The 24,596-nt window shown below is 43.8% G+C and overlaps 1 protein-coding gene across 10 annotated transcripts in view; it reads left to right on the forward strand.

Annotated features, from left to right (window-relative positions):
- SPAG16 (sperm associated antigen 16) overlaps positions 1–24,596 on the forward strand; it is a 373,943-nt gene that overhangs the window by 219,375 nt on the left and 129,972 nt on the right. Inside the window, exons 14-15 of one of the 10 annotated variants that reach the window (XR_005701600.2) lie at positions 2,209–2,293; positions 5,540–5,676. The exons of 7 other annotated variants lie outside the window; for them this stretch is intronic. Coding sequence is in view for 2 of the 3 variants with exons in the window: in XM_040069140.2 (XP_039925074.1) it covers positions 5,540–5,674 (135 nt within the window). In the remaining variant the exon portion in view is untranslated. Of the gene's footprint in view, positions 1–2,208; positions 2,294–5,254; positions 5,292–5,539; positions 6,500–24,596 lie in introns of those variants that run through there. 2 more of the 10 variants (XM_040069140.2, XM_040069146.2) reach the window with 2 other exon arrangements.

A 24,596-nucleotide genomic window follows, 5' to 3' on the forward strand; every position in this document is an offset into this window, starting at 1 on the left:
GGTCTTTTCCAACCAAAATGATTCCATGATTCTAAAGCTCCAGGTGAATTAGTGGCCCTTAAAATGTTATAATTGTTTTATTAAGCCATTCCTGTTCACTGGTCCTGTCCAGAGGATGTCAGAGTCCCATTGCCAGTGGGAATTCAGCCCATTAATGAGTTGCCTTCCTTTGACTTTTCCCCAAAACATAGAAAAGCTACAGTTTTAAATTCTAGGGGAAGTCTTTGAGAGGACAAGACAGTTCTATGTGTTCAAGCTTAAATCTCCAGCTTGAGTTGCAGTTCACGTGCAATGTATAAATGGCAGTGAGGTTAGATTAAAGTAACACTTTCCGTCATGATACTCACAGTCCTTTAAGCTGCTGCTGGAGAATCACAGAATGTGCTGAGCAGGAAGGGACCCACAAGGACCATCCAGTCCAGCTCCTGGCCCTGCACAGCACCATCCCCAGCAATCCCACCCTGTTCCTGAGAGTGTTGTCCACATGCTCCTTGAGCTCTGGCAGCCTTGGGACCATGACCATTCTCTGGTGAGCCGGTTCCAAGAGCCCCAGGATCCTCTGCAGCCGGATGCTTTCCTTCCTGTGCGGTCATGGTTTCCCTAGGAGCTCTGCAGGAGTTTCCTCCAAAGTCTGCACCCTCCAGAGCAGGCTTCTTGCAGTGCAGCCCAGCCTGGATTTGACTTACTGGTGTCTTGGAGCAAGGATTGGCTCCTTGCTCACATCACTGCCTTTCCCAGGTGTCATGGGTTAACACAGCTTGGTTTTAGTTAAAGAGGAAACAGTTCCCTGTAAGGACCTTGGAGTCTCCTTTGGGGAGGCTACTTTTTAGATACTGACACGTTGTATAACCGCTGAGGAAGCTGGATGTGCCTTTGTGAATACAAATATAAAAAGCTGAGCTGAGCCCAGGAAGCCCTTTTTCCTTCCAGCCTCAGGAGAGGTAAGAAGGCAGCCTGGCTCCTTCCTGCTGGGGCCGAGCCAGCCAGGCCTTTCCAGTGGCTGGTAAAACATCCTCCCGCTAAGCCGTGGGGGCCGAGCTCCCCACCCTTCTCCAGAGGCTGCTGGGCAGAGGAAGGGGTGGGGAAAGCCCAGCTGTGTGAGAGATCCTGCAGCTGAGGGTAAAAATGGCCCCACAGCAGCCAGAGCCCTGAGATTCTGGCCCAGCTTGAGTGCGCCCTGACCCATCTTTGGCCACTTCCTGGGAAAGAACCATCATGCCCTCTTCAGACCTGGGGGATGTTAATCCTTCCTTGACAGGTGGGACTTAGAAAGCACTAACCCTTCTCTCAGTGAGAACAGACAGAGTGATTGAGATGTAAGAAGACACAACATGAAACTGAAGTCAGTGAAGGGAGAGTAAACTCCTAGGTTGGAGGAAGATTGAGGAGGTGCCTAGTTTGGGCTAGTTTGAACAGAGGAAGACAGAAATAAAGAGATGGCCTGTGCCCCAGGGAAGAAGAGAAAAGAAGACCTCTGTTTTCTGAGATGAAGATGATTCTAGAGATAGCTGAAGAGTATCTTTGTTTTATACTAGAAGAGTCATCCTTAAACTGTACCCTAAATAAACTGATATTCCCATGAATGCAGTCATGGGAAAGCTGCTAAATAGGAGGGACTTCACGGTTTGCAGGGTTCTCTGGGCGGCTGCAGATTCCTGGCATGGGAGCCACCAGAGAACCCTTTCTTGTGGCGATGTCTCCATAGCAGTTCTAAGAGAGGCTCCTCTCCCTAAGAACTGACGAAAGGCTATTTTAAAGAGGTGAAACTGACTGAAAATCTCAGGTTTTGTCTCTTTGTGTTCTTAGTGAGAAAGTAAGCAGTTGTATGGGGGAAGGAGAAGTGGTTTGAAGGTTTAATTCTCATTTTCTTCTTTTAGTGTATGTTGGTAAACCTATATTTATACCTTTTAAGTTTGAGCCTGCTTTGATTTTCTCCTAATCCTATCTCACAGCAGAAAGAAAAAGGTTAAATTATTTCAACAAACACTCAGGCCACTACACCAGGGTTGAAGCAGCCCCGTGATGCATCCTTAGCAAGGTAGAGCTGTGCCTGTTCTGGAATCCCTGTTTGCTGCCACGCTCCCAAAGCTCCCAGCACATGGATCGCCTCCATTGCTGCAGCCCTGCAGGGCTCAGTGCCTTTTGCCAAAGCTTCTGCTGCGGTTGAAGGCTCCCTCTCATCCCGGTGCTGTTCTCCTCGGTTCCCAGGATGGCTGATGCGGAGGTGTTCCCGGCACTCAGCTGGAGAGGTGTTGCAAGGCAGTGTGGAGTGATGGAGCCGTGCGATCCACAGGTCTGTGATCACAAATGAGGGACACCTGCATTCCAGGCGTCAGGTGCTGCAACTCCCGCTGCACTGGCAGCTCCCTGCACTGATGGGTTGCAAACTTGCGAGGGCAGGTGGAGAGAAGCGGTGGAGGGAAGGGGGAGCATTAATTCACCACCCATTGAGGCAGATTTCATCTGTTTTCACTTGCTGCTTGTCTTTGAATATTAACAGCAATTAGAGAGCTATAGATAGATGAATTTAACTGATGGGAAGTCTGGCCGTGGGTTCCAGTAAACACTGTGTGGCTCCTGGCACGGGGTCTGGGGGAGCGCGGAGTGAAATGAAAATGAGGGGAATGGAGTGAGGGAAGCAGGTTGTGCTCCTGCCTGGGCAGGTGCAGATTGACCTGGATCTGAACTTCTTACCAGCTGCCTGTGTCCATCCATAACGTGTGGGCAGGATGTATCGCACTAAGAATGAGTTTGATTTCTACGTCACCAATGTCATTTTGAAACAAAACAGGAGTAAAGTTCTTTCAGAGGCTTTGGGAAAGGCCTGGCTGCAGAATAACATTTGCATTGACTTCGTGGACCTAAAACTCTAATTAAATTATTGATTATGAAGCTGGCTGCTTTCTTAATAGTTCCTAATGTAACAATTAAACCGAAGTAAGTAATTAAAAATGAAAAGATTGGTCCGCAAGTACAATCTTCGAAAGGTCATTTTCAATTTAATCGCTTTTTTGAAACAGGCAGGAATAAAACAAATGAGTCATTAGCAAAAAAGCAATTTAGTGTGTGCATGTGTGTAGTAATGTGTCTACCAGATGACCGCTGACCACACAATACCTAGATTGATTTTAAATAATGGCTAAATTTACTTAGTTGGTATTATATTAACATGTCTCTTCCAGACCAGGCCTCTGGTATGTGAAGTGCAGTAGGAGATACAAAACTGTAGCATGTTTCTACTCTGGACAGCTGAAAGCCCAGGGCAGAAGCCAGAAACTTCAGCCAAAGAGCACAGAATTTCACTGGAATTGTTATGTTATGGTTTAATGTCAGAAACAATGCTTTGTGCTACACTGAGCGTTTATTTTCATTATTATTTTATAGGCGTGAGAAGTAAGGGTTTAGATGCCAGGTTGATCCATGGATTTTTACAGGTGTGAAAGGTGGCAGGGAGGAGAGCGCAAAGGTGTTTTCCAGAAAAATTTCACAAAGACCACTTGACACTGTTGGATAATGATTGTTGTGCAGTTGGATTCTGCTTCAACACACCTGCTCCGAACCAAATCCTCCTCTTGCTGAGGCAGTGGGCGAGGGGAATTCCTGTGCAGCTCAGGTTGTAAGAGAATGAGATAAATCTGTTGGTCTGTGAAGTTAAATGCCATGGTGACTGTGGCTACACATTCTCCAAAAGATCTATTAAAACCCAAACAAACTCCTAGCCTTATAAATCAATTTCCTTCCTTCTAACAATAACGTGAAGTAAGTAATACATTTTCAATGATTAGGTTTTCAGTTTGGTAACAACTGAATCAAAATATTGGTGATGATTCAATGTGTTTGCATAGATTACTGGTTTTTAGCTGTTTGTGGATACATTTATTCCCACTCTGGCTCCCCACAGCCTCAGGAGGTGTCTGCTTTGGATTTCAAGTCCTTTTTCATAAGAACAGCCAGACACTGCCTGGGAAGTGGCTTGGCCTGAGAAGCAGGCAGACCTTTGGGATAACTTCAGCTATATTGTGTTCAGACACATGGAATTTCAGGCCTTGGAAGGTATTTGCATAGAAATATTTTCTTGTTGCTTAAAAAAAGCCTTAGCAGTCAATTTTGTCATGTGCAGAGTAGCTGAAGACCTGGTTTTGCAGGAAAAGCTGTAGGCTGCAAATTGGTTTTGGGTAGAACACCCCATGGAGCACTGACGGATGGTGAAGGTTTGCAGTGGGAATTCACACTTCAAATGTTGCTCAAAGGATGGAATTTTGGTGGTGCATTTTTAATGTGCAGGAGCTGCCAGGCACTCACAGGTGTTAAACAGTTCTGTGCTCTGACACCCTGAAGACAACAGCACGGGGAGGTGTTGTTCACATGCTATGGTCCAAGGCCAAAATGCAGCCCTTTGATTGCAGCTGAATTCCTCTGCCACATTTAGAAGCCTGAGGATGTTTGATTGTTACGAGGCAGCATGGTTGGTCTGTTGCAATACAGATATGGAATTTAGGAGGTGGTTCTTGTCTTCCTCACAGCCCCAGGAATTTGCATGTGAGTGGTGGGCATATCACTTCATCGTATCACCTCACTTCCCCTCTCTTCCATCTCCCCTTTCACTCTTGAGCTGCAGTGTTGGGCATGAGAAAAGCACGTTAAAAAGTGAGAGTCTTGCCTTGTCAGTGTGCTGCGCTCACAACCTACAGATCATGGAATATGCCAAATTGGAAGGGACCTCCAAGCAGCATCAAGAGGTTTCAGTGATCCCTTAAGTTTCAGCTTTCATGTTTTTCAGGTTCTGTGCTGCCCAGGGGTGCAGTTCTGAGCCCACATTCAGTGTCACTCAGCTCTCTGCACAGAGTAGGGGCACAAAACAAATCCTTTTCCTGCTGGACACCAAGGACAGCTCTTTGGCCCAAAAGCACAAACAACAGTGGACTGAAGGGAGGAACAAGAAGGATGAGACCTCACAACCTGGAGCTGTAATTGGACAATTAAACCCCAATATGCAAATAGACCAAAACTTACAAAAATGTGAGACATCATGACCGGTCGTTCATTTTGTGACTGTTCTAAGTCCACCTTGGGTGTAGCCCTGCTCAGGCTCTTGTGCTGCCCAAGGTGTGTCCTTAAAGGCCTTTCAATGAATATCTGCTTCATTCTCCAGCTCTGTCCAGGTCAGCCTTCCCAAGGCATCATCAACTGATACTCTAAAATACAGCATATTCAGTTCTCTCTTTCTGGAATCTTTCTCCCTCCGTGTTTTTAGGTTGTTCTGTAGAAAGGATTAATTGGATGCAAATGAGAGGCAAACCTGATTGCTAAAATGGTGGAGGTGGGATGAAGGATATGACAGACATCCTGAGAAGGAGCTTCAGATGTTGAACAGTGTCAGTGTCGACTGGGAGACATTGGCATGGGGTGCTGGAGAGGAGACCCAAGGAGGAGCATTTGTGTTGTACAGTTGTATTTGAAAGTGCTCCAGGAGACAATCCTGGTGGGATTTTCCATCGCTCATAGAAATGAGAGCGCATGTCCTTTTACTGCATTGCAGATGAGGTGGCGTCATGGCATTGGAACCAGAAATGACTCTGTGGAGAACTGTCCCTTTTGGCATCCTGAGAGCCCCGAGAGTCCCTCACTCAGCAGCAAAGAATCCACTGCTAATTGCATGCTGAAATTTCTGTGAGGCGATGGAAAGACATCTGTCTCCATCACTGGTCCCATCTGGAATTCCCCATCAAGGAGACAGTGTTCCAGTCAGAGGTGTGCCTTGCTGTGTCACTGCAGTTGACAGCCAGGTTTTCTTGCACCGTGACATTTGCCAGGCTCTTCAGCTGAGGACAGCCTTCTCCCCTGAGTACCCCAGATTGCTCATGGAATTTCCCCTGTGTGTTTTCTCCTCCTGTATATACTGGCATCTCCTTTATTTTCTTGAAACAATTAGACATACCTCAAAGACACACATTTATCAAGGCAGTCAGCATGCAATTACTCATCTCTGCCATAAATCCCAGTGTCCCAAACTATCCCATGGCAAATCTGTCTGAGAGTGCACTAATCCCCTCCCAAATGTTATGTTTGGATGGTTTGTGTCCTGCTTTCCTGGCAGGCTGAGGTCTCTTTTCAGAAGAGCAGTCCCAAAGCCCCTCTTGATTGCGGGGTAATTTCAGACCTAGAGCAGAAAAAGCATCTTCAGCAGCAGCACCGCTGTCTCTCAGGTTCAGATTTCTGGCAATGGTTGGCTGTGGCGCTACTAAAATTAATTGTTTCTGGACTCAAAGTGTCCTGGCACCAACACAGCCGGGATGTGGAGCTGCCAAAAAGGTACCACCAGTTGGTCTCCTGGGAACTGGCTGTTCCCGCTCTGCTCAGCGTGGTTTTCAGAACAGAAAGAATTTACCGGTAAAGACTGGTTTTACAGTTTATTTAGCTTCTCATTTTCTCTAAAAATAAATGCGTGATTATGGCATTCCTGTTTTCACTCTTCTGTGGCTCAAGCCCAGCTTCTCTGCCTCCAAGGGGGTTTCAGGCCAGTGTTTTGCAAATGATAGTATTTTACATGCCAGTCCCTTACTCAGCTGATTGTTTCTTCCCCCTCAGAAAAGGTTTTATAGAGAAGCAATAATCTCTCAGAAATAAGAGATCACGCTCGGATTGGAAGCACTGGGCCAAAGCTGGTAGGCAACAGGCAGAACTCAGCAGTTCAGTGACATTCAGTGACAAAGCCTTTGTCTGTCATCTTCCCATGCTGGTGACCACGGTTCAGCATCAATGGTCCAATTCTGCACTGTGCACAAACCTCAGGAAAGGAGGTTATTCAGTGCTGGATATTGATACAACGATGCGAAGGCCTACTTTTGATTTAAATCTGTCCTGGTTTATATCAAATTTGTGCAAAAGTAACAAAGAGCTGCTTGAGCAAAAAGTTACGGAAGTGCAGGAATGGTCAGAACCTGTGACAGAGCTGTCCCCACTTCCCAGCTCCATCCAGTGGTGCCGTGAAACTGGTTTTACTGGTTGAGATGGAAAGTTGAGTTTGAAACTCACTGCATTTGGAAATGCAGGTGGAATTTATTTAACCCAGTTAAAGTGCCAGTAAGTGTCAGCTGTATTTGTATCAGTGTGATTGGAGTTTACAAAAAGTCAGGCTCATAGGAAACGGGATAGGCAATGCAAGATAATGTGAGGGGAAAAAAGTTAAGCAGTTTTATTCTGGGAAAAAATGTGTAACATATTTGAATAATTTTGCTTTAGGGGCAGATATTTTGGTGAAATTCGGTCCCTCTAAAACCTTTCTTTTCCTAATCTAGAAAATGGAGTTGGCAAGAACTGCTTATGAATTTGCAGAGTATTCTTTTTTTTTTTTCTTTTTTTTTTAAATCCAAAAAGTCCTCCTTTTCTGGAGGAAAATGCACATACTGCTTTTAATTTAGACCCTGGTGTTTCCAGTGGAGTGTGACTTGCTGTAAAGGAGAGTTAAACAACTGCCTCACACCTGCAAGAGTGTGTGTCTACAAATATGGGGCTGCACACTTTTTCTAATTATATTCTTCTACCCCAGAAACACTTATGAGTAGTCAAGAGTAAATATTTGTATTAAGTCTAAAACGATAAAGACATTACTGGGCACTGATGATAACTAAGAAGGCAGTAAATTGTGTGTACTGGTGTCATGTTCAAAATTGGGCTGGGTTTGTGGTGGCAGCCCCCATCTGCTGTCTGACTTACCACTTTTGAGAGTTTGGTTATGAAACAAATTAATGGAGCAATTTACATTTCTTACTCACTCAACATTAGCAAGTGGATTGCATTTTCTAATTAGCATGTAAGGAAATGGATAATAAAGCTTTTCCCAAAAAATATGCAATGCAATTCTCACACCTTACTCCAAATTTTCTCGTATTTTAACCTGCCAAAATGAAATAAATGTCTGCTGGGGGTATGAAAAAAGTAATTCTTTCTTCTTTAACTTCCTCTTAATTAACTTTTAATGTGTGCTGTTACTCAGGGATCATTCCTTAATACTAAATGCGTCTGAAACAGAAAAGACAGGTTTAAATGATTTAGATAAACATCTGCTGAACACAGGGGCATCAAATTACAAATTCGAAAAAACAGTGGCTTTCTGCCAGCATTCACAGACAAAAATAAAAGTCACAAAAAATTGCTTTCCATTTCTGTAAATCTTCTTCTCCTGTGTATATGAGCTTAGAGGGAATGATCAATTCTTTAGGTGCAGGTAACGCGGATTGCAAATGGTGTTTGCATTATACATTAATATAATATAATATAATATAATATAATATAATATAATATAATATAATATATAATCTTCCTGAATAGCACCAAACTGCTCTATAAGCATCACCAAAGTAGCAGGGATTTTGATGGAGGACATCTTTCTGGTATAAAAGTCAATTTTTTGACTTGTTCTGGGGCAGCCCTCTTTTCTTTAATTTAAGACCAGGAAAGGGAAGAGTTCCATAGTTTCTGCCTACCTGACTCTACAAAGTCGATCCATACTGGTGTTAAATAACTCTGTTTAGATGAATTGGTTCTGTCTTTAGCAATTTAGAACAATCTTCTTAAGTAATGTGCAGTAAGAAGGTATTAAAATAATTGCCTGCTATTTATTTTCAGCAATATTCAACTTCAGAAATGGCAATAGAAAAAGAAATATTTCGTGGCAATCTCAAGATTTCCAATAGTTGAATCAATACAGTAAACACAATATAGTTTTCCAAATAATTACGGAGGCTAGGGATATGTTACAGACTTAAACACAAAATCACTCTTAACATGGTTAGAATACTGTCTGATGGAAAAGAATTTAATCACAAAAACCCGACTGATCCAATTATTTCTGTGGAAACATCTTCATTTTGCAAGTTTCTCTCACATGCTGGGTAACATCCCAGTGGAAGTTTTCTCCATCCCCAGGGAGGGCTCAGTGCAGATGCCCAGGAAGGGTTTCTGAGGTGGGCAGAGCTCAGAGCTGGGGGTGTGCAGTGCCTGGCAGAGGAGCTGCTCTGCTGCCGAGGCCTGGGCAGCCCAGGGGTGTCTGACGGGAACTGGTCCTGTCGACAGATTTATCCTAGAATGGAACAGAAATAGAACCTCGATCCCATATCTTGTATCAGGATGTGTGAAATGGGCACTTGTACCCCCCGTGAGCCGTGTCCTGCCATCTGCAAGACTGGGATGATTTGGATCTGCAGGAAAAGTCAGTAGGTTTAAAACTTTCTGTGTATCAATTCATGAAGGAAACCTCTGTTCTGCAAAACTAGGCTGTAGTGTCTGCAGGATTTTGGATAGTCCCCTTTGACAATTTTGATCTATTTTTCAGTTTCTAACAATATACTTAAATCTTAACTTATTAATATTTTAGAACATAAAGTTGCTTTGATTCAGTAAGCCTTAACTTTATAAAAGGTGTTTTTCAGCACTGCTGATGCTATTTTACCAAATTAGTGTCAGCTGATTTGTTTAAACTGACCTGTTCCTTGACCAGGTTCAACTGGTAGAAGAGGTCTGTTTCCCACATTTTAATTCTTGCTGACAAGACTTGTGCTAATAGCAGGATGCAGATTAAATCATGAGAGAAATCATAAATGTGAGTAAAATCAGAGCTGGCTGCTCAGTTCTGTTCCCAGCTCTGGAGTAACTGTGTTCTGATTCCTTCAGGCTGCACCCACAATGATCCTTACAAAATTCCTGCCCTGATGAGAAGTGTCCCACAAGTGTGGGGTGTCCCATTCCATGCCTGGAATTCTTCCTTATTGCATGGACCCCACATAATGCCTTGACCAAAAGCAGGCAGAGTGATCCAAGTGATGACTTTGAGACAATGTAAGTCAGGTAGACCTTGCTCCATCCTCTGTCAGTGTTACTGTCCCATTTTTGAGAGGTGTCTGGGATGGAACAAGGGGGAAGATGACAGTGTAGAGTAGATAAATAACATTCTGCTTCCCTCACAGATAACTATGGATGGTGTAGCCTAAGAGAGAGGAAGATTTTAGAGAGATAAAATCAAGGATAAATGAAAAATAAGTAGTAAGAGAGATTGATGTGCAAGCAAAGTAAGCAGCTGTGTCAGGAGAAAAACAAGGCATAAAAGAGCTTAAGGAAAGGAACCAGCTAACACAAAATCAGGATATATTATATATTTTTGGTGTCTGTTTTCTGCTCGGAAGCTTCTACCAAATAAAAGGCTTTGTAGTAGTGATTGATTTGTAATCTCTGGTGTCATTGTCACTTCCCCCAAAGCCTTTTCTGGAGGCTGGCTGTTGAAATGAATTGCAACAAAGAAATGGTTCCTGGCAAAAAGAGGGGTTGGTAATCGATTCCCTTCCTGCCAGGCAGGGCTGCTCCCTCCTGTCACATTTGCTGCCTGGTATCCTGTCTGCACAAGGTCACCGGCTGTGGTGCCCAGGGAGGACACAGGGATACCAGGGTGGCAAATCCATCATTCCTATTGCTGCTGAGCCCATCAGGGAACGCTGCGGACAGACAGCATGTCTTGAGTTTGGTGATTCAGTTGTTTTTCAGGATGAACCAAAAATTGGGTGGCTTTTCAGGGCTCGGTGTCCCCCCTGGGCTGGTGGTCCCTGGGGGACATGTCCAGCTGGGAAGTGTTTGTTGCACTCGGGCTGCCCAGGGCACGTGCTTGGGATGGGCTCCTGTGCCACTGCAGAGCTCCCAAGGTTTTCAATCCCTCCCACGTGCCCAAGGCACTGGGCAGACAGCACTTGGAGGAGGAACATGCAGTGTGCACTTAGGACCAGGAACAGCAGAGGCTGCTGGTCCCAAGGGAGGCAGGGACTGGAGAGGTGTTACAGCAGTTGTATCCTCAGGGAGCAGAACGAGGCTGTGGGAGGAGGAGAACAGCCCCAGACTAAAATCCCAAAGCAGAGCGGCCTTGGGACAATGTGCCAGAGCACCTGCAGCAAAAGAGGGAGCACATTCCCAGGCATGAGCTCCTCCCTCCTCTTCTGAGGCCATGGAACCAGGAGAGGGCCTTCAGCAAGAGCTGAGGAAGGGGAGGTGATGGCAGTGGGTAGGAAGGCTGTCCTTGTACCCCGCTGGGATGCTCCAAGGTGGGATTCAGGTGTTCAGCAGATTTCCACAGAGCCTGGCCATGAGGTAGGGTGGGAGGCTGGGGATGAGCCCATCCTGCTCCCACCTACCTTGGCAGAGGTGCTCCTGCTGGGGGTACAGAAGGAATAAGTAAAAACGCAAAAGAGGAATTACTAAAACTGTCCCTTGATAACCAAATGGTTGATCGTAAATTGGAGTGTCTATGCAAATGAAGTAAATAATTAAAAACTCCAAGAACAGCACTGACTAGGTGGTTGATGGCTGGCAATTATAAATGCTGAATTTTTAATATGCATACATCTAAGGAGCCAGTAAAAATTAGCTCCTAGACTAATGGACTTGCCTTTCTTCCAAGGCAGAATTTTAATGAGAGCATTATTTATAGCAGATACCAAGAACGAGCATTTTCTTGCTCAGTCTCATTTGTTCCTTGCTGGCACTTTATTCATTAACCTCTGAACTTCTCTAGAGAAGAATAATGCCCTACACAGTGGAGGGCAAAGATCAGCCTGACCCCCTGAAATTAGTCACGGGTCGGGTATTGTTAAGAGAGTTACCTCTTCTAACAAACAATATTCATAAAACCCCATTGGTGATATGTCCTCATTTCCTGCTGGTTTCTGGGTCATTTATCTGCACTCACTGAAGAGAAAATGAACAGAATGTGGTGTCTTGTAGTGCAGAGCTTCTTGTGCCATCTTGTCTTGTACTGCGCAACACCATGAAATTTTAGAATTTTATTTGAAAATTTGCAGAACTGGAATGCAAGTTATAGATTACGTGCATTTTAAAGGGCTTTATGTGCTTTCCTTTTGAGCTTCTTTTTGTTAAATGTTTTTGTTATGTTAATTTTTTTCTAATTTAAGAAAAAACACTTGTCTGTCTTTTGGTAATCAGAAAAGTTTCGGCTTAAATTAAAAAGCACAAACCCAGTGAAATTAGTGAAAGATCTTTACTTCTCAGATCAAGAGATGACTGTGTGTGCTGACCCTAGTGATGAAGGAGATGGGAAAGGAGAATGAGCAAAAATGAAAATAGTATGTTGGGAGGTTGTAATCCAACCCAAATGAAAGCATTTTATCAAATAAAGCACTTTTCATCTAAAAAAGATACATAATTTTTTGCCTTTGCCTTCGGAAAAGACAAAGATGAGTTTGTACTTCATTCTTTGCTAATCAAAATCATGTTGAAAGCGTTCACCTGCGAAGTTCTTTTAATGATGTTCTTGAACTTGGGTGTTCAAATGGCTGAGCCCAGAGAAGATGTCTGCATAAGAAGTACCATTTAATTTGGACGATGCCTGAACCTTGCTATGGAGCAGAGTTTTTGATGTGCATGTCTAATGCAGATAATTTCTTTTCTGAATTAATTTTTAAACCTCTTTGGGTTTTGACAGTAATATCTGCCTTGAGATATGTCTGTGTGTCTTAGGAAGTTGTCAGATCCATGTCTGACTCGGGAACTGTTTGATCTTGCTGAGACAGGAGGGGGTTTGGGAATGTTGGTAACTTTCCATCACCTTTAAGAGGATACAAAGCGAATGGACATCTGACTGCATATAATGGCACCATACAAGATGTCAAAATGCATTCCCTGTATTTTTGCTATGAATAGCAAGTTTAAACTGGAGCACATGAAATAATAGTGGGGACAGCAGAGCAACTGTTCAGGAAGAGAACTTTCCTCACTTGTAGATGATTTTGTGTGGAACTGGATGAGTAAACTGGAGCAGAGGGACCAGGGCACAGCACTTCCCAGGATGGCAGGTTGCAACTAGGACAGAAAAGACGTTCTCTTGTCCAGTGTTACTTGAGTGGCCTGAAGGTGACTGGGAAAATGAGAACTCTCAGCCTTGAATTCTCCCATCAGTTCCTGTGTTTGAAGCACATCAGGGCTGGTGACTCAGGGAAAATCCCCTGTGCAAAACCAGCCAAGGCAGCTTTGCAGTGCTGCGTGAAGGTCTGAATGAACTGAACTTCTGAAGTGCTCCTCTGGTTTTCCCGTCCCTGCCCTCGTCCTGCTGGAATACCTCCAAGGTGTGTTTGTTTTCCATGTCTGAGCACCAAACTTCTCCCCTAAGCCTACTACATGTGCCTGAGCTGGCACTTGATTTCCAGTTTTTCTGCCCTGCTCTTGGATTTGCAGGCATTCCCTGAAAGTGTGCTTGTTTCACTCATTACACACAGTTCCGCTGGAGTTCCCGCTCTGAAAATCCTGGCCATTTTCTCAAACGAAAGGTGAGTAAGAGAGTGCCAACATCTTTCATAACGAGAACTTTAGAAGACAAAACTTTGCAGGGTCTGCCTCGCGTGATTCAGTTCAAATTCCTGTGCTTTCCTCAGGTTCAGGTATTCACCAGAAGCACACACAGCTCCCAAAGGCATTGTTAGTCCATGTGGGAGCCCTGTGCCCTGTGCAGTTCCCCCTGGGAACGTATTGGGAATGCAGGGAATTGGTGCCTGCCTGTGTCTTGGAGCCCCTTCTCCAGCCTTGGCTCTTCCCTGCCTGCAGTTCACATGGGCATGGGGCTCCTCCCACTTAAGGGTTTGTCCCCCAGCCCAAATTTGTGCCTTAGCCTGACCCAGCTTTGTTGTGAACTTGCTGTGTGGGCAATAACATGCCCAGATTTTATTGGACGTGCCGTGTTCTCCAAGGCTGTGTGCAGAGAAGACCTTTCAAAAAGAAGCTGGGAAGTGATTCCTTGACAGATCTCTGCCCAGATGAAGCCGCATGTGGTTCCTGGAGGGAGCCCTTTCATCCACCAGCCGCTCCAGATGCTGGTGAGAGCCGCTCTGCTCCCATTTGAACTGGGGGCTTTTCAAGTTGTCTCTTGTATTTCATGTCTCCTCTGATTATTACATCTTTATCCCTTCTGTCTTGAAAGATTTGTGGCCTTTTGTAATTTCATGTCCTTTCTCCCCGTCCATGAGGACTTCTTTTCCTTAGAAATACTGAATATATTTCAGAAAGTCAAAGTAGAAAGCTTGTGTTTTGCCCTCAACCAGCTGAGGGCTTGGCAGCTACATTCTCCAAAGCAGTGGGAATGTGAGGAAAGAAAACATAATGGCAAAGAAAAACAAAGAAGTAACTTTCTATATTGTGAAACGTTGCGAGCAGGAATGTTTCATATTTCCCCCACTGTCAGTGTAAGCATTCAACAACAAATCAATAATGCTCAGCAGGCAGTGGTTCCCTTCCTTCATTTTAATCTCTGCAGCTCATCGTGGCATCAGGAGAACAGCAGTGCCAGGAAAAGGGAATGATTTCTACCAGGATGGCCCACCCTCTTTCCCAAAACAAATTCCGGGGGGGGTTTGAGGCTTTAATTTTACTTCTTTGAGAATCAGAAAGCAGACATTTGTTTTCTCCCTGGATGCTCCTCCCATCACAAGTGCTGTTCTCTTTGGTTGCTTCACACTTTAATTTCCAGGGGCTTTGCCATAGTGCTGTGGCTTCTTGGCATAGGAAGGTTGCCATTCCCAGGGCAGAGGAAATAAGAAGAGAAGTAAGTCCCAGTATCAGCTTCTGAGTGACAAAGGTCTGTTTTAGAAACCCACCCATTCAATCACTGCATGGAACAAGGGCAGATATTCAAGAGAAGAAGCTCCCAGAGGAGTTGGAGTAGGAAATACATTAATTAAAGCACTCTGCAAAATAGTGGGTGAAGAAATGCATAAGATTTCCACCCCATTTTATGCTAGACTGAGCACTTTTTTGCCCTTCAAACAGTAGATGGAAATGTGGTGTTGAAAGCATTCATAACAACACGGGGAGTGCAACTCGGTTGTTTCCTCTGCAGTTCCTCGTAGGGGGAAAAAAACAGGAGAAATATGATGGTGTTACCATATTTGCAGCTGTAGCTGTTTAGAGCTCAGGCAGACTAACATTAACAAATGATGATAATTAGGCTTGATTTGCATATTAAAATTGTCTTAATTAAACACTGATTCAGTAAACGTTTAAAGGCTGTAATCGATCTTTTGCAGGCGCTCTTGGTTATTTATATGATCTAATAAAGGCTGGAGGCTTTGTTAATGAGCCCTCTATTTCCTGACTTGTATGTGTCAATGAGATTATTTCACCGACAATTACAGAGCCGGCTGCTGTTAATAACTCACCAGCCCCAAGGCTGGAATTCTTTTGTCTGAGGCTCCTTTAGCGGGACCCCGCTGTTTACATCTCCTTGCTGCTCAGACAAGGGCCCGTGCCACAGCCCTTTCCTTTCCTGGGGAAAAAATCCCAGGCAGAGGTTTCACGGGGAGATTTTGTGCCTGTAGAATCAAGCTGGCGGTGTCCTGTGAGCTGTTTGAATAATGGATCTAATATTTATACAGCACTGAGCTCAGTCATAATACATTTGGTCCCAGATCTAATCCTGGCAACTTTGTGAGAAACTTTTTCTTAATTTAAGAGGTAACGTAATCATGCTGTAATTTTACAAGAGGCCTCTGAAAAGACTGCCAGGAGTTTTGCTTTTCTTCAGGGTCGCTGCAATCTTTTTCCAGGGTGTGAATATCTTGGGAAAATGGTGCTAAAACAGGTGAAGAGCTCTTGCTTCTCAGTTGCTAAGTCACACCTGACAGAAGCATTCTTGGAAAATTCATGTTGCTTTGGCATGATTTTTTCAGTATTTTTTTCTTATTTGACATCTTCTTGCAAGTGAAGGATTATGTATTTCTGTACATATGGGTAACTTTTTAATGACATATGTTTAAGGTTTTAATTTTGTTATGGGGTATTGCCACTAAAGATTTTCTAGATAACCCCTCTATTCCCCTGGTTCTTTAAAGGTGACATAAATAGGTGCATTCTCATGACTCCCGTTACCAATTCTGGTGCCATTGTTGATGGATTAAAAACTATATTTGTTCCTATGTCTTTTCAGTCATTAAGCTTATTGGGGAACATTAATAAACTTAAAGCTAAACCACTAGAGTATATTTTTAATTATTAAAACAGTTATGCTGTGGAGTGATCAATAAAATCTTTAAAGCAGGTAAGAATTTCAAAATTGGTGTTTTGCCTAATTCCATTTGCATCAGGACTGAATACAGGTTTTTATTTGGAGCAGCAGTGCTATGACGAAAAATAAAGTTTAGATATCCAGCAGAGTTACTAAAATTATAACTGCGCCCATCACTACCCACAACTTCTTGCAATACTTCCTTTTTTCTCTAGAAAATTCTACTGTTGAAAATGTTGGCATGAATTTGATTTCAAATACCTGTAGAATTCTGACTTTGAAATTGCAGAAGATTAGGAATATTTTTGATGAGCTTTTACAATCACTTTTTTCCCTTTCACTCAGAATCTGTAGGTGGTGCGAGCAGGATCTGGTGTACACAATCTGTGGACAGCATGTTTGTAAGAGCTGATTGCAATGTTTTCTCCTCTTCCACTGGTGATTTTTCCATTTTGATTTTAATATCTAAAGACTGTTTTTAAACTACACAGTCACTTTTTTCCTAATTTTTATTTTTTCTTGCAGGGACTTCTTTTTCCAATTAATAACTTCTTCGGTGTTTCTAGCCATGTAGTCTGGATTCTCTTCTCTGATCCTGGTTATTCAGGTCAACAATGCTGTTGTTCCCAAAGCAGCAGTAGTTGAGAAAAGCAGATCATGGTGAGCAGATGATGTGCTTTCCCCTTCCATTCAGATCCTGGTTCCTTTGACAAGGCCCTGACTTCTTTGGGAAGTCAGTTCCCTTCCTGTTGGTTAATGGAGAACAGAGATCAAAGAGGATCCTGCCTTTGCAAAGTTGTTCAGCAGTGCTGATAGTGGAGGAGAGCTGCAGCCATGTTCTCTTGGGTTTGCCCTTTTTTGTTGTTCTTATTTTGGTGCTTTTTGCTATGCGTCTGCCATTTGAAACCTGGCTGAGATGCATTTGATGCGTGGTGACTGCCAGAACAAAATTCACGCTGTGAATGCAGCAGGCTTACAAATTCCTTCATTCCGATAGCAGTAAACCCTCTCCCAGTGGCTGTCAGGCAAGTAAGAACTTTGATCTTACTGGCTTACTCTTGATTTATGATGACTCTTTGAAAGGAAGGAATTCTTTAACTTTTTCCCTTTTTTTTTTTTTTTTTTTTTTTTTTTTTTTTTTTTTTTTAATGTTTTGGCTTCTTCCCTTGTCTTACTTAATAAACACCATTGTATATGTACATGCTTTTATCTCTATACTGGCTTTTGCAGTAAAAGCCATTTAGTTTTTTCTTTCTCTTGCTATGAAAAAAAAAAAAATTGTTCTGATAGGAATTCATAGAAGGCAACCATTTGGCATTTTGTCCAAAATTTCGCTTCAGTTTTTAAGAGCACTAAAGCCCTTCAGACTCATATGCAACTTCTCATAGTCAGGTAGGGAGGAAATTACTTCTCACATGCAGTGCTCTCAGTTTTTCTTATATATAATTACATTATGTATTCATTGTTTTATTCTGCTTTCATATAATTTAATTTTCAAAGCCAAGAGAAAATTATTTTGTATTTTTTTCTGCGCTTGCACTACACTCGTAACTTTTCCGGTTATATTCCACCAGCAGTTTCCGCTCATTTATAATTCATCTTTTTGATCTTTTTTACATTAAAGTAATAGAGCTCGTGGTGTTTAATTTTAGGCAGCCCTACCAGGTTCCTGTCATTCAGGCACTGCTCTCCTGGAAATGGCTGCTCTGTTTTGCCAAGGTAATTGAAAGTGCTGCAAGTCCCTGGGTTCATCTGCAGCTGAGGAGCTCCAGCACATTACTCACAGCAGGATTTCCCTGGCCATCCCTGCCCATGCATTGCTGATCCTTCCCTGCCTGGAGCACTGAGACTCCCGGAGCTGCACTGGACAGGAGGGATGCAGTTATGGAATTATGGAATTTGGCTTTCCTGGTGCTGGCAGGGGGATGTCAGTTCCAGGATCCTTAGGAAGATGCAGCAGCTCCTGCTAATGAACCCATCTGCCAGTGCCAGCCGTGGCAGTAATACACAGCTCTGCTCTCGCTGAAGGAATTTCAGTTTCTTGGAGGGATTTCTTTATACTGTTTCTTTTCTTGTAGAGGAGCGATGGGTCCAGCAAAGGCATTTCTCCCTGCCTTCCCTGCCTGTCCTGTTGGGCTGTGCAGGTGGCACTGTGCTCCTGTGTGATCTCTTCAGCTGGAGGTGACATTTCTCTCTCTTCACAGAAGCAGGTACAGGAAAGGATCTGCTTCCCATAAAACCTTTGTTCCTCCTTATGCAGCTGCAAGTTCGCTGTCGCTTGCAGGAGTTGAGTGAGGAGAGAATCCCACATGGTCATGTCTGTTTAAATACTGCCTGTGGTTACGGTTTTCTGCAGACTGCTGTACAAAAATCCAAGTGTCAGTAGAAGACAAAAAGATAATTCACTTTCATCTCGAGAACAAAGCTGAACAGAGGAGCTTTTTTCAACTTTTTTAATTCATGAAACATTTATCTTTGAGTCAGGTTATATTATGCTGGCAAGAATATAACCTGTCAGCATTTCTACTATAAACCCCTGTTTTTAAGGTTTTTTAGGGGAGCCTTAGAGGTTCACTTTGAACAGATTTAGCATACAAGGTCTTGGCCTAGAAACATACTTCTCATCCCAGTTATGAAAAATTAATATGCCTGCATCATTGGTGCAAGAGGTATATTGATACTGCATTCAGGTGAAAGTTCAGACCCACACAAATGAGGTCATTCAGGGGTATTCCAGAGCTAGGTTAATTAAGGTTTTTTTGATATATTTAACAGGCAGGTGTTACTAACTGTGAAGTGAAAGGAAGGCTGATCTGTGATGAAAAGCATGGTGTTGGGCTTAGCTGGCAGGCCGAGCTCTCGTTCTAGTTTTTATTGCCTACCAGCTTCAGAAAAATGCTGCTTCTCAGGTTTTTAGTGCTTCACTGTGTAAAAGTTGTTATAGAAGCTCATGCATTTTAAAAAGATTCAAAATTATTTTCCATTTCTCAGTCTTTTTTTTTTTTTTTTTTTAAAGAGCCCATCAGCTGATGTACTTGAGTTTTGGTGCACACACCTGCCTGTGTGAATCCTCGTGTAACAGAGCACATAAAATGGTGGCAAGTTTATTTTATTCCCCAAAGAAGGGATTACAAAACATCTGAGCAGTGCCCTGGCCTTACCTCTGCTCTAACATCCAAAAACCTTCTCTGTGTGATTGTTCCCCCCAGGAACAGAAGAGAACAGAAGCAAACTTTGCACTGAAGGTTCTGTGCTCAAGTGTATGGAGTAAACTCTGTGGTGACAGATGGTGAAACTGTTCTCCAGATTTGCTCAGTGCTCAGGCACTGCACTGACTGTGGCCCTGAAGCCTCTGGGTGTAACTGGGAGCAGTTCTGCCCTGCTGGGAGTGGAGCCCTCCGGGTGGAACAGGATGGGGCAGATGGAGAGAGCGGCTCTGGCCAGCAGGGCTGGCCTGGGACACACACACAGAGCCTGGGGCGTGCAGGGGGCTGCTGGAGCGAGTTGCTAACACAGAAGAGCCTGAGCTGGAAGTGACCCACCAGGATCACTGAGTCCAGTGCTCCTGCAGAGGCACCCCAGCACCACCACCCTGTGTCTGGGAGTGTTGTACAAAGGCGCCTGGAACTCTGGCAGCCTTGGGGCTGTGCCCATTCCCTGGGGAGCCTGGGCAGTGCCAGCACCCTCGGGGGAAGGGCCTTCCCCTAATATCCCACCCAAATCTCCCCTGACACACCTTCAGGCCACTCCCTCAGGTCCTGTCACTGGTCCCCAAGAACAGAGATCAGTGTCTGCCCCTCCACTCCGCCTCACAAGGAAGTTTCAGGCCCTGATGAATCCCCCCTCAGTCTCCTCCAGCTGAGCAGACCAAGTGCCCTCAGTCACTCCTCACACGGCTTCCCCTTCACCATCTTTATTGCCCTTTGGATGCTCTCTGATAGATTAGTGTCCTTCTTACATTGAGGGACCCAAAACTGCCCCCAGCACTGGAGGTGAAGCCGCCCCAGCCTGGAGCAGAGCAGGACAATTCCCTCCCTGGCCTGGCTGGCTGTGCTGGGCCTGATCCCACAGGACAGGGATGTCCCTCCTGGCTCCAGGGCACTGCTGACTCAGATCCAACTGGCCAGGATGCCCAGGTTCCTTTCTATGGTGCCTCTTTCCAACATCTCATTCCCCAGTCTGTCCATACCCCCAGGGTATGTACCCCCTCATCCCGGGTGCTCTTTCCCTTGTTGAACCTCATGTGGTATGGTGTCCTAGGGTAACTTAATGATGCTTGTATCCCCAATCGTCTGTTCTGTTTGTGCTGTATATTGAGTCCTGTGCCTTTAAGACTGGTTCTAAGAGCAAGGAGAAGCGCGGAGTTTGTTTTGAGAAAACTGCCTGACTCCTCCACATTCTTCTGCGGACGGGGTGTTCGGCGGAGGCTTGGAGAGACTGCAAGACAGAGATCTTTTTTTTGCTTTTAGTTAGTTTCAGCTAGCTAGGGCAGAGAAGTTCCCTAGGCTGTTTTTTTTTCCTTTTGCTTGGAACTGTTTAAACCTGCTCTGGACTGAAAACCCAGGGGAGCACTGGGGGCTGCACCTGCGGCCCACCGGGGCCTGGACCTCGGCATTTTCCAGCAGCGCCGGAGAGACTGGGACTGAGGAGAGACTGAGAGAGAGCCGAGCTACACCCACGGCAAGGACTTTCTCAATTTGCCATCTCACTTCAGAAGGAGAGGTTTTATTGTTTCATATTATTCATTCTTTATACTTGTATGCACTTCATTTGTTTAGTAAAATAGTTTTTTCCACTTTTCTCCAAAGAGGTTTTTTTACCAGACCGGTTGGAGGGAAGGGCCACTTGGGTTTGCTTCCTTAGAGGGATCCTATACAGGGGTTTTCCCCCAAATTTGTCCCAACCAGGACATATGGGCAGGAAGGAAAGGAGCTCTCTTGCGGAGCTAGAAGGGGCAGACATTCTTGGGCTCTTTCCTCCAGTTTTTGTGCTTACCCATCCTCTCCCATGAAAATGAGTTTTCTCTCTCCTCAAAATTACCTTTTGCACTCATGAAGAGATCCAAGTCCCTTTTGATGTCTCCGTGCACCCACTTCATGGAAGGACGGGGGCAATTCTCTCTGGTGTGGAGGGACGGTGGAGGCACAGTTCTACTGGATCTGCCACATTCTACGTGGAGCTCCCCAGTGCTGGCTGAGGCAGGCAGGCCGTGTTGGGAATAAGGCATGGGAATAAGGATGCACGATTTTAATTTTGCACTTTGCTATGAAAACGGAAGCCCTTGGACAAATCCAGCAATGAAGATTGAGAAGAGGGTTAGAGCTTCCCAGTAGGTCAGTAGCCAGAAATCACAGTACGCTGAACATTCCCTACTTTAGGAAAAGTTCAGGTCCAGCCAAGGGAGATACCAGAGCATTACAGTGTTTGTTTTGCTGGGAAAATTCTACCTATGTGAGCTCAGAACTTTCGTTTTCCCCCAAATACAATTAAACCTTTCATGAAGAACTGTTGGGAGGTTTCGTTTGTTTTTAATAAAGAGAATGAGGTGAACATTTCCACAGCTGAGTGCTTCATGGTTTGAACGCTTTTCTCAGTTTAGTCCTTCTGAATTAACATTATTTCTTTGAGTTAATTTCTAAATGAACCAAGAAATTACAAATAAATCTCCTATCTGAACACTGTTTAGATAAATCTCACGCTCAAATGTTCTCTAAAAGCTCATATCAAACTCATAAAGGTAATTACCTATTGTGACTGGGATATTGCACCCAGCTTGATCTAATGGATTTGTTGTCTTGATTCTGGACTTGCAAAGTAAGTTCATTCATGTCAGATGTTCACGTACAGCAAGGCAGTCAAAATCCAGAAAGAAAACCAAAAGAGAAGAGTTTGACAAACACGAGTAGCTTTCAAATGACACCCTGCTGGTTTTGGCTGTGTTTTCTCCAGAGGTGTTTGCAGTATGGCTTGTTAAGTTTGGGAGTTTTATTTTGTTGCTGCTGAAATGGTAATTAAAATAAGTATAGGAAGATTCAGCTGCTGTGTTACATAGTTAAAGGTTGAACTTAATTACTGCAATGCAAAGAAGCAAATTAATTATGATTGTCTTCAGCCTGTCTTGTCTTACCCTGGTATTCCTCTATCTATGTGGATACACAATAGGGAGTATTTACAGAAGAATTTTACTATTGATTCTCAAATCTTGGGCTTTTATCCTTTGAAAGTAGGAACAAAAAAAAAAAAAATTGAATTTAGAAACCTTGTTTAACTACTTTTGCAGCGGGATTACTGCTTGCAGATCTATAGCTCCAAAGAACAGGCTGCTTTTGCACAATACCATATTTCATTCTAACAAAGGAATGTTTTCTCTCCCGGGAGTCTTTTAGGTAGCTCCAGTCCAAGGCAGGCAATTAATGCCTGCGTTCAATGGAAGCTGAGAGGTTGATAGGCTCCACAGCATAATGCCAGGGTGTTTCTAACCACTGATTCTGATGTTAATTTCTTGATTTCAGACTGGAAAATTATATGTGTGTGTGCATGTGTGAATAATAATTTTAAAAACCCCAAAACCTCAACGAAGCAGAACACTTCATATTTTGTTTTCTTTGAATGTTGCTGTTTTCTATGTATTTCCTGCAGAGGAAGAATGTATGGTTATTAATGTAATTGGACAATAGCTCAAGGAGGGAATGGAACTCAGATTTCCTCCATTAATGTTTCACTGAAGACTCAGTTGACAATAATGATGTATTTTCCATGATTTATACTGCTGGAGTATCCCATGCACTGAGACTGGATAGGATAGACCCCATGGGTTAAAGGTGGGGGAAATGGGCCTTTTTACGGTTTCAGAGTTCTGCTCTGGTGTTTTGTTGCTGCTCCTGCTCTCAGTTCGTGATTGTTCCCTCTGTAAGGGTTGATGGTCAGTGAGACCTTCAGACTACAGCAGAGGACCGTAATTTTCCCCTAACTAAGAACCATCCTAATGTCAGTCTCCTTCTTTTTCCCTTCTCTTTTCCTTGTGATAACAAGTCCCAAATGTTTTTTCTTGCTCAGCTTGAACCTTGAAGAAATTCACTGAAATGGCAGATACACTCAGGTGGTTGTGGGCGTCCTGTTCACTTCCACAGTGCATGAAGCAGTGGTGCTGCTATAGTGGATTATTTTATTATTAAAGCCTGAGAAGATGAATGCACGTGCAAAAGGGATTTCATTAACTTACTCCTGAGCTCTTGGTGCTGACAGCTCAGTGCTAACTTGAATTCTGGTCCACAGAATACCTATTACTCTTTGGTTTTTTCCTGAGCTATTACAGCTAAGTAGTAGTTTTCCAGATTTGTTTCTATGTTTGCAAAATTCAGATTTCCCAGCGTTGGTAAAGAAAACCCGAGCTGTGCGCTGAATAAAAATAAAGTGGCACTTTGGAAATTAAGTTGTGATAGTATTGAAAACACTTTGCAGAACCATTGCCTTTGTCTCATTTTTATTATCATTATTATTACTTTTATTAAAATCCTTTTCAGAGGGCTTATACTGAGTTGACTTCTGGAAGGAAAGCTGAAAGTTAACATCCATTTTGTGCAGCACCCGTGTGATTTTCTTTTTTCCACTGGTTTGTGACAGCATGCTTTGTCTGTGTTTGTGGGATTGGAGAGTGTCTGAGGGCAAATGCTACACCCTGCTGAGCAGCAGCAGTTATTTTACAAGGGCTACTTTTGACATGCAAAGCATGCACCGACACTTGGTTTGTTACCGTGGGCTGCGTGCAATCAATATCGCTGCTGGGCCACAAGGTACATCTCATGTCCTTGACATTTTTTCTCACTAGACTGCTTATGTGTGTTTGGTTGTCTTTGTCTCCTGTCCTGTTCCTTTATCAAATTAATTTGCCTGTCAGTCTTAGGGAACTTTGTGTCGACGCACTTCTGTTCAAACTGTGAATTTGTAATTGGAAAGTAATTATTTAGGTTTTCCTAGTATCAGCATTTATTGGTTCATGTTTTATTACTTAGAAATCACAGAATCTGCTGGGCTGGGAGCGATCCACTGGGATCATCAGTCCAGCTCCTGGCCCTGCATGGACACCCCAGCAATCCCACCCCGTCCCTGGGAGTGCTGTCCATATGTTCCTTGGGCTCTGGCAGCCTCGGGGCCGTGCCAGTTCCCTGGGGAGCCTGGGCAGTGCCCCACACCCTCTAAAAATAACCTTTTCCTGATACCCAGCCTATATCTAATATCTCATTTATAAATATGCAGGGGTTTGGGACTGGGTTTTTTAGCACTCTTTCCCCTTGTAACTCTGTTGGAAGCTATGGAGGATTCAAGAACTGTGCTCTGGCAACCTTTTTATGCTTAAAGTGGATGGTGTGCTCTTTAAATACAGAGCTTTTAATAGTTCAGAGCCTTTTTCTCTTGTTGCCTTGCAATCCTTTTATGGGAATAATACCAATTTCCCAGTATGATCACAACAGCCGTGTGGCCTTGGAGCAGAAACTACTTCAACACAGAGGGATAAATGGAAAATACAATGAGATACAAAATGGCACTT

Source organism: Hirundo rustica, chromosome 7, assembly GCF_015227805.2.
Source record: "Hirundo rustica isolate bHirRus1 chromosome 7, bHirRus1.pri.v3, whole genome shotgun sequence".
NCBI lineage: Eukaryota > Metazoa > Chordata > Aves > Passeriformes > Hirundinidae > Hirundo > Hirundo rustica.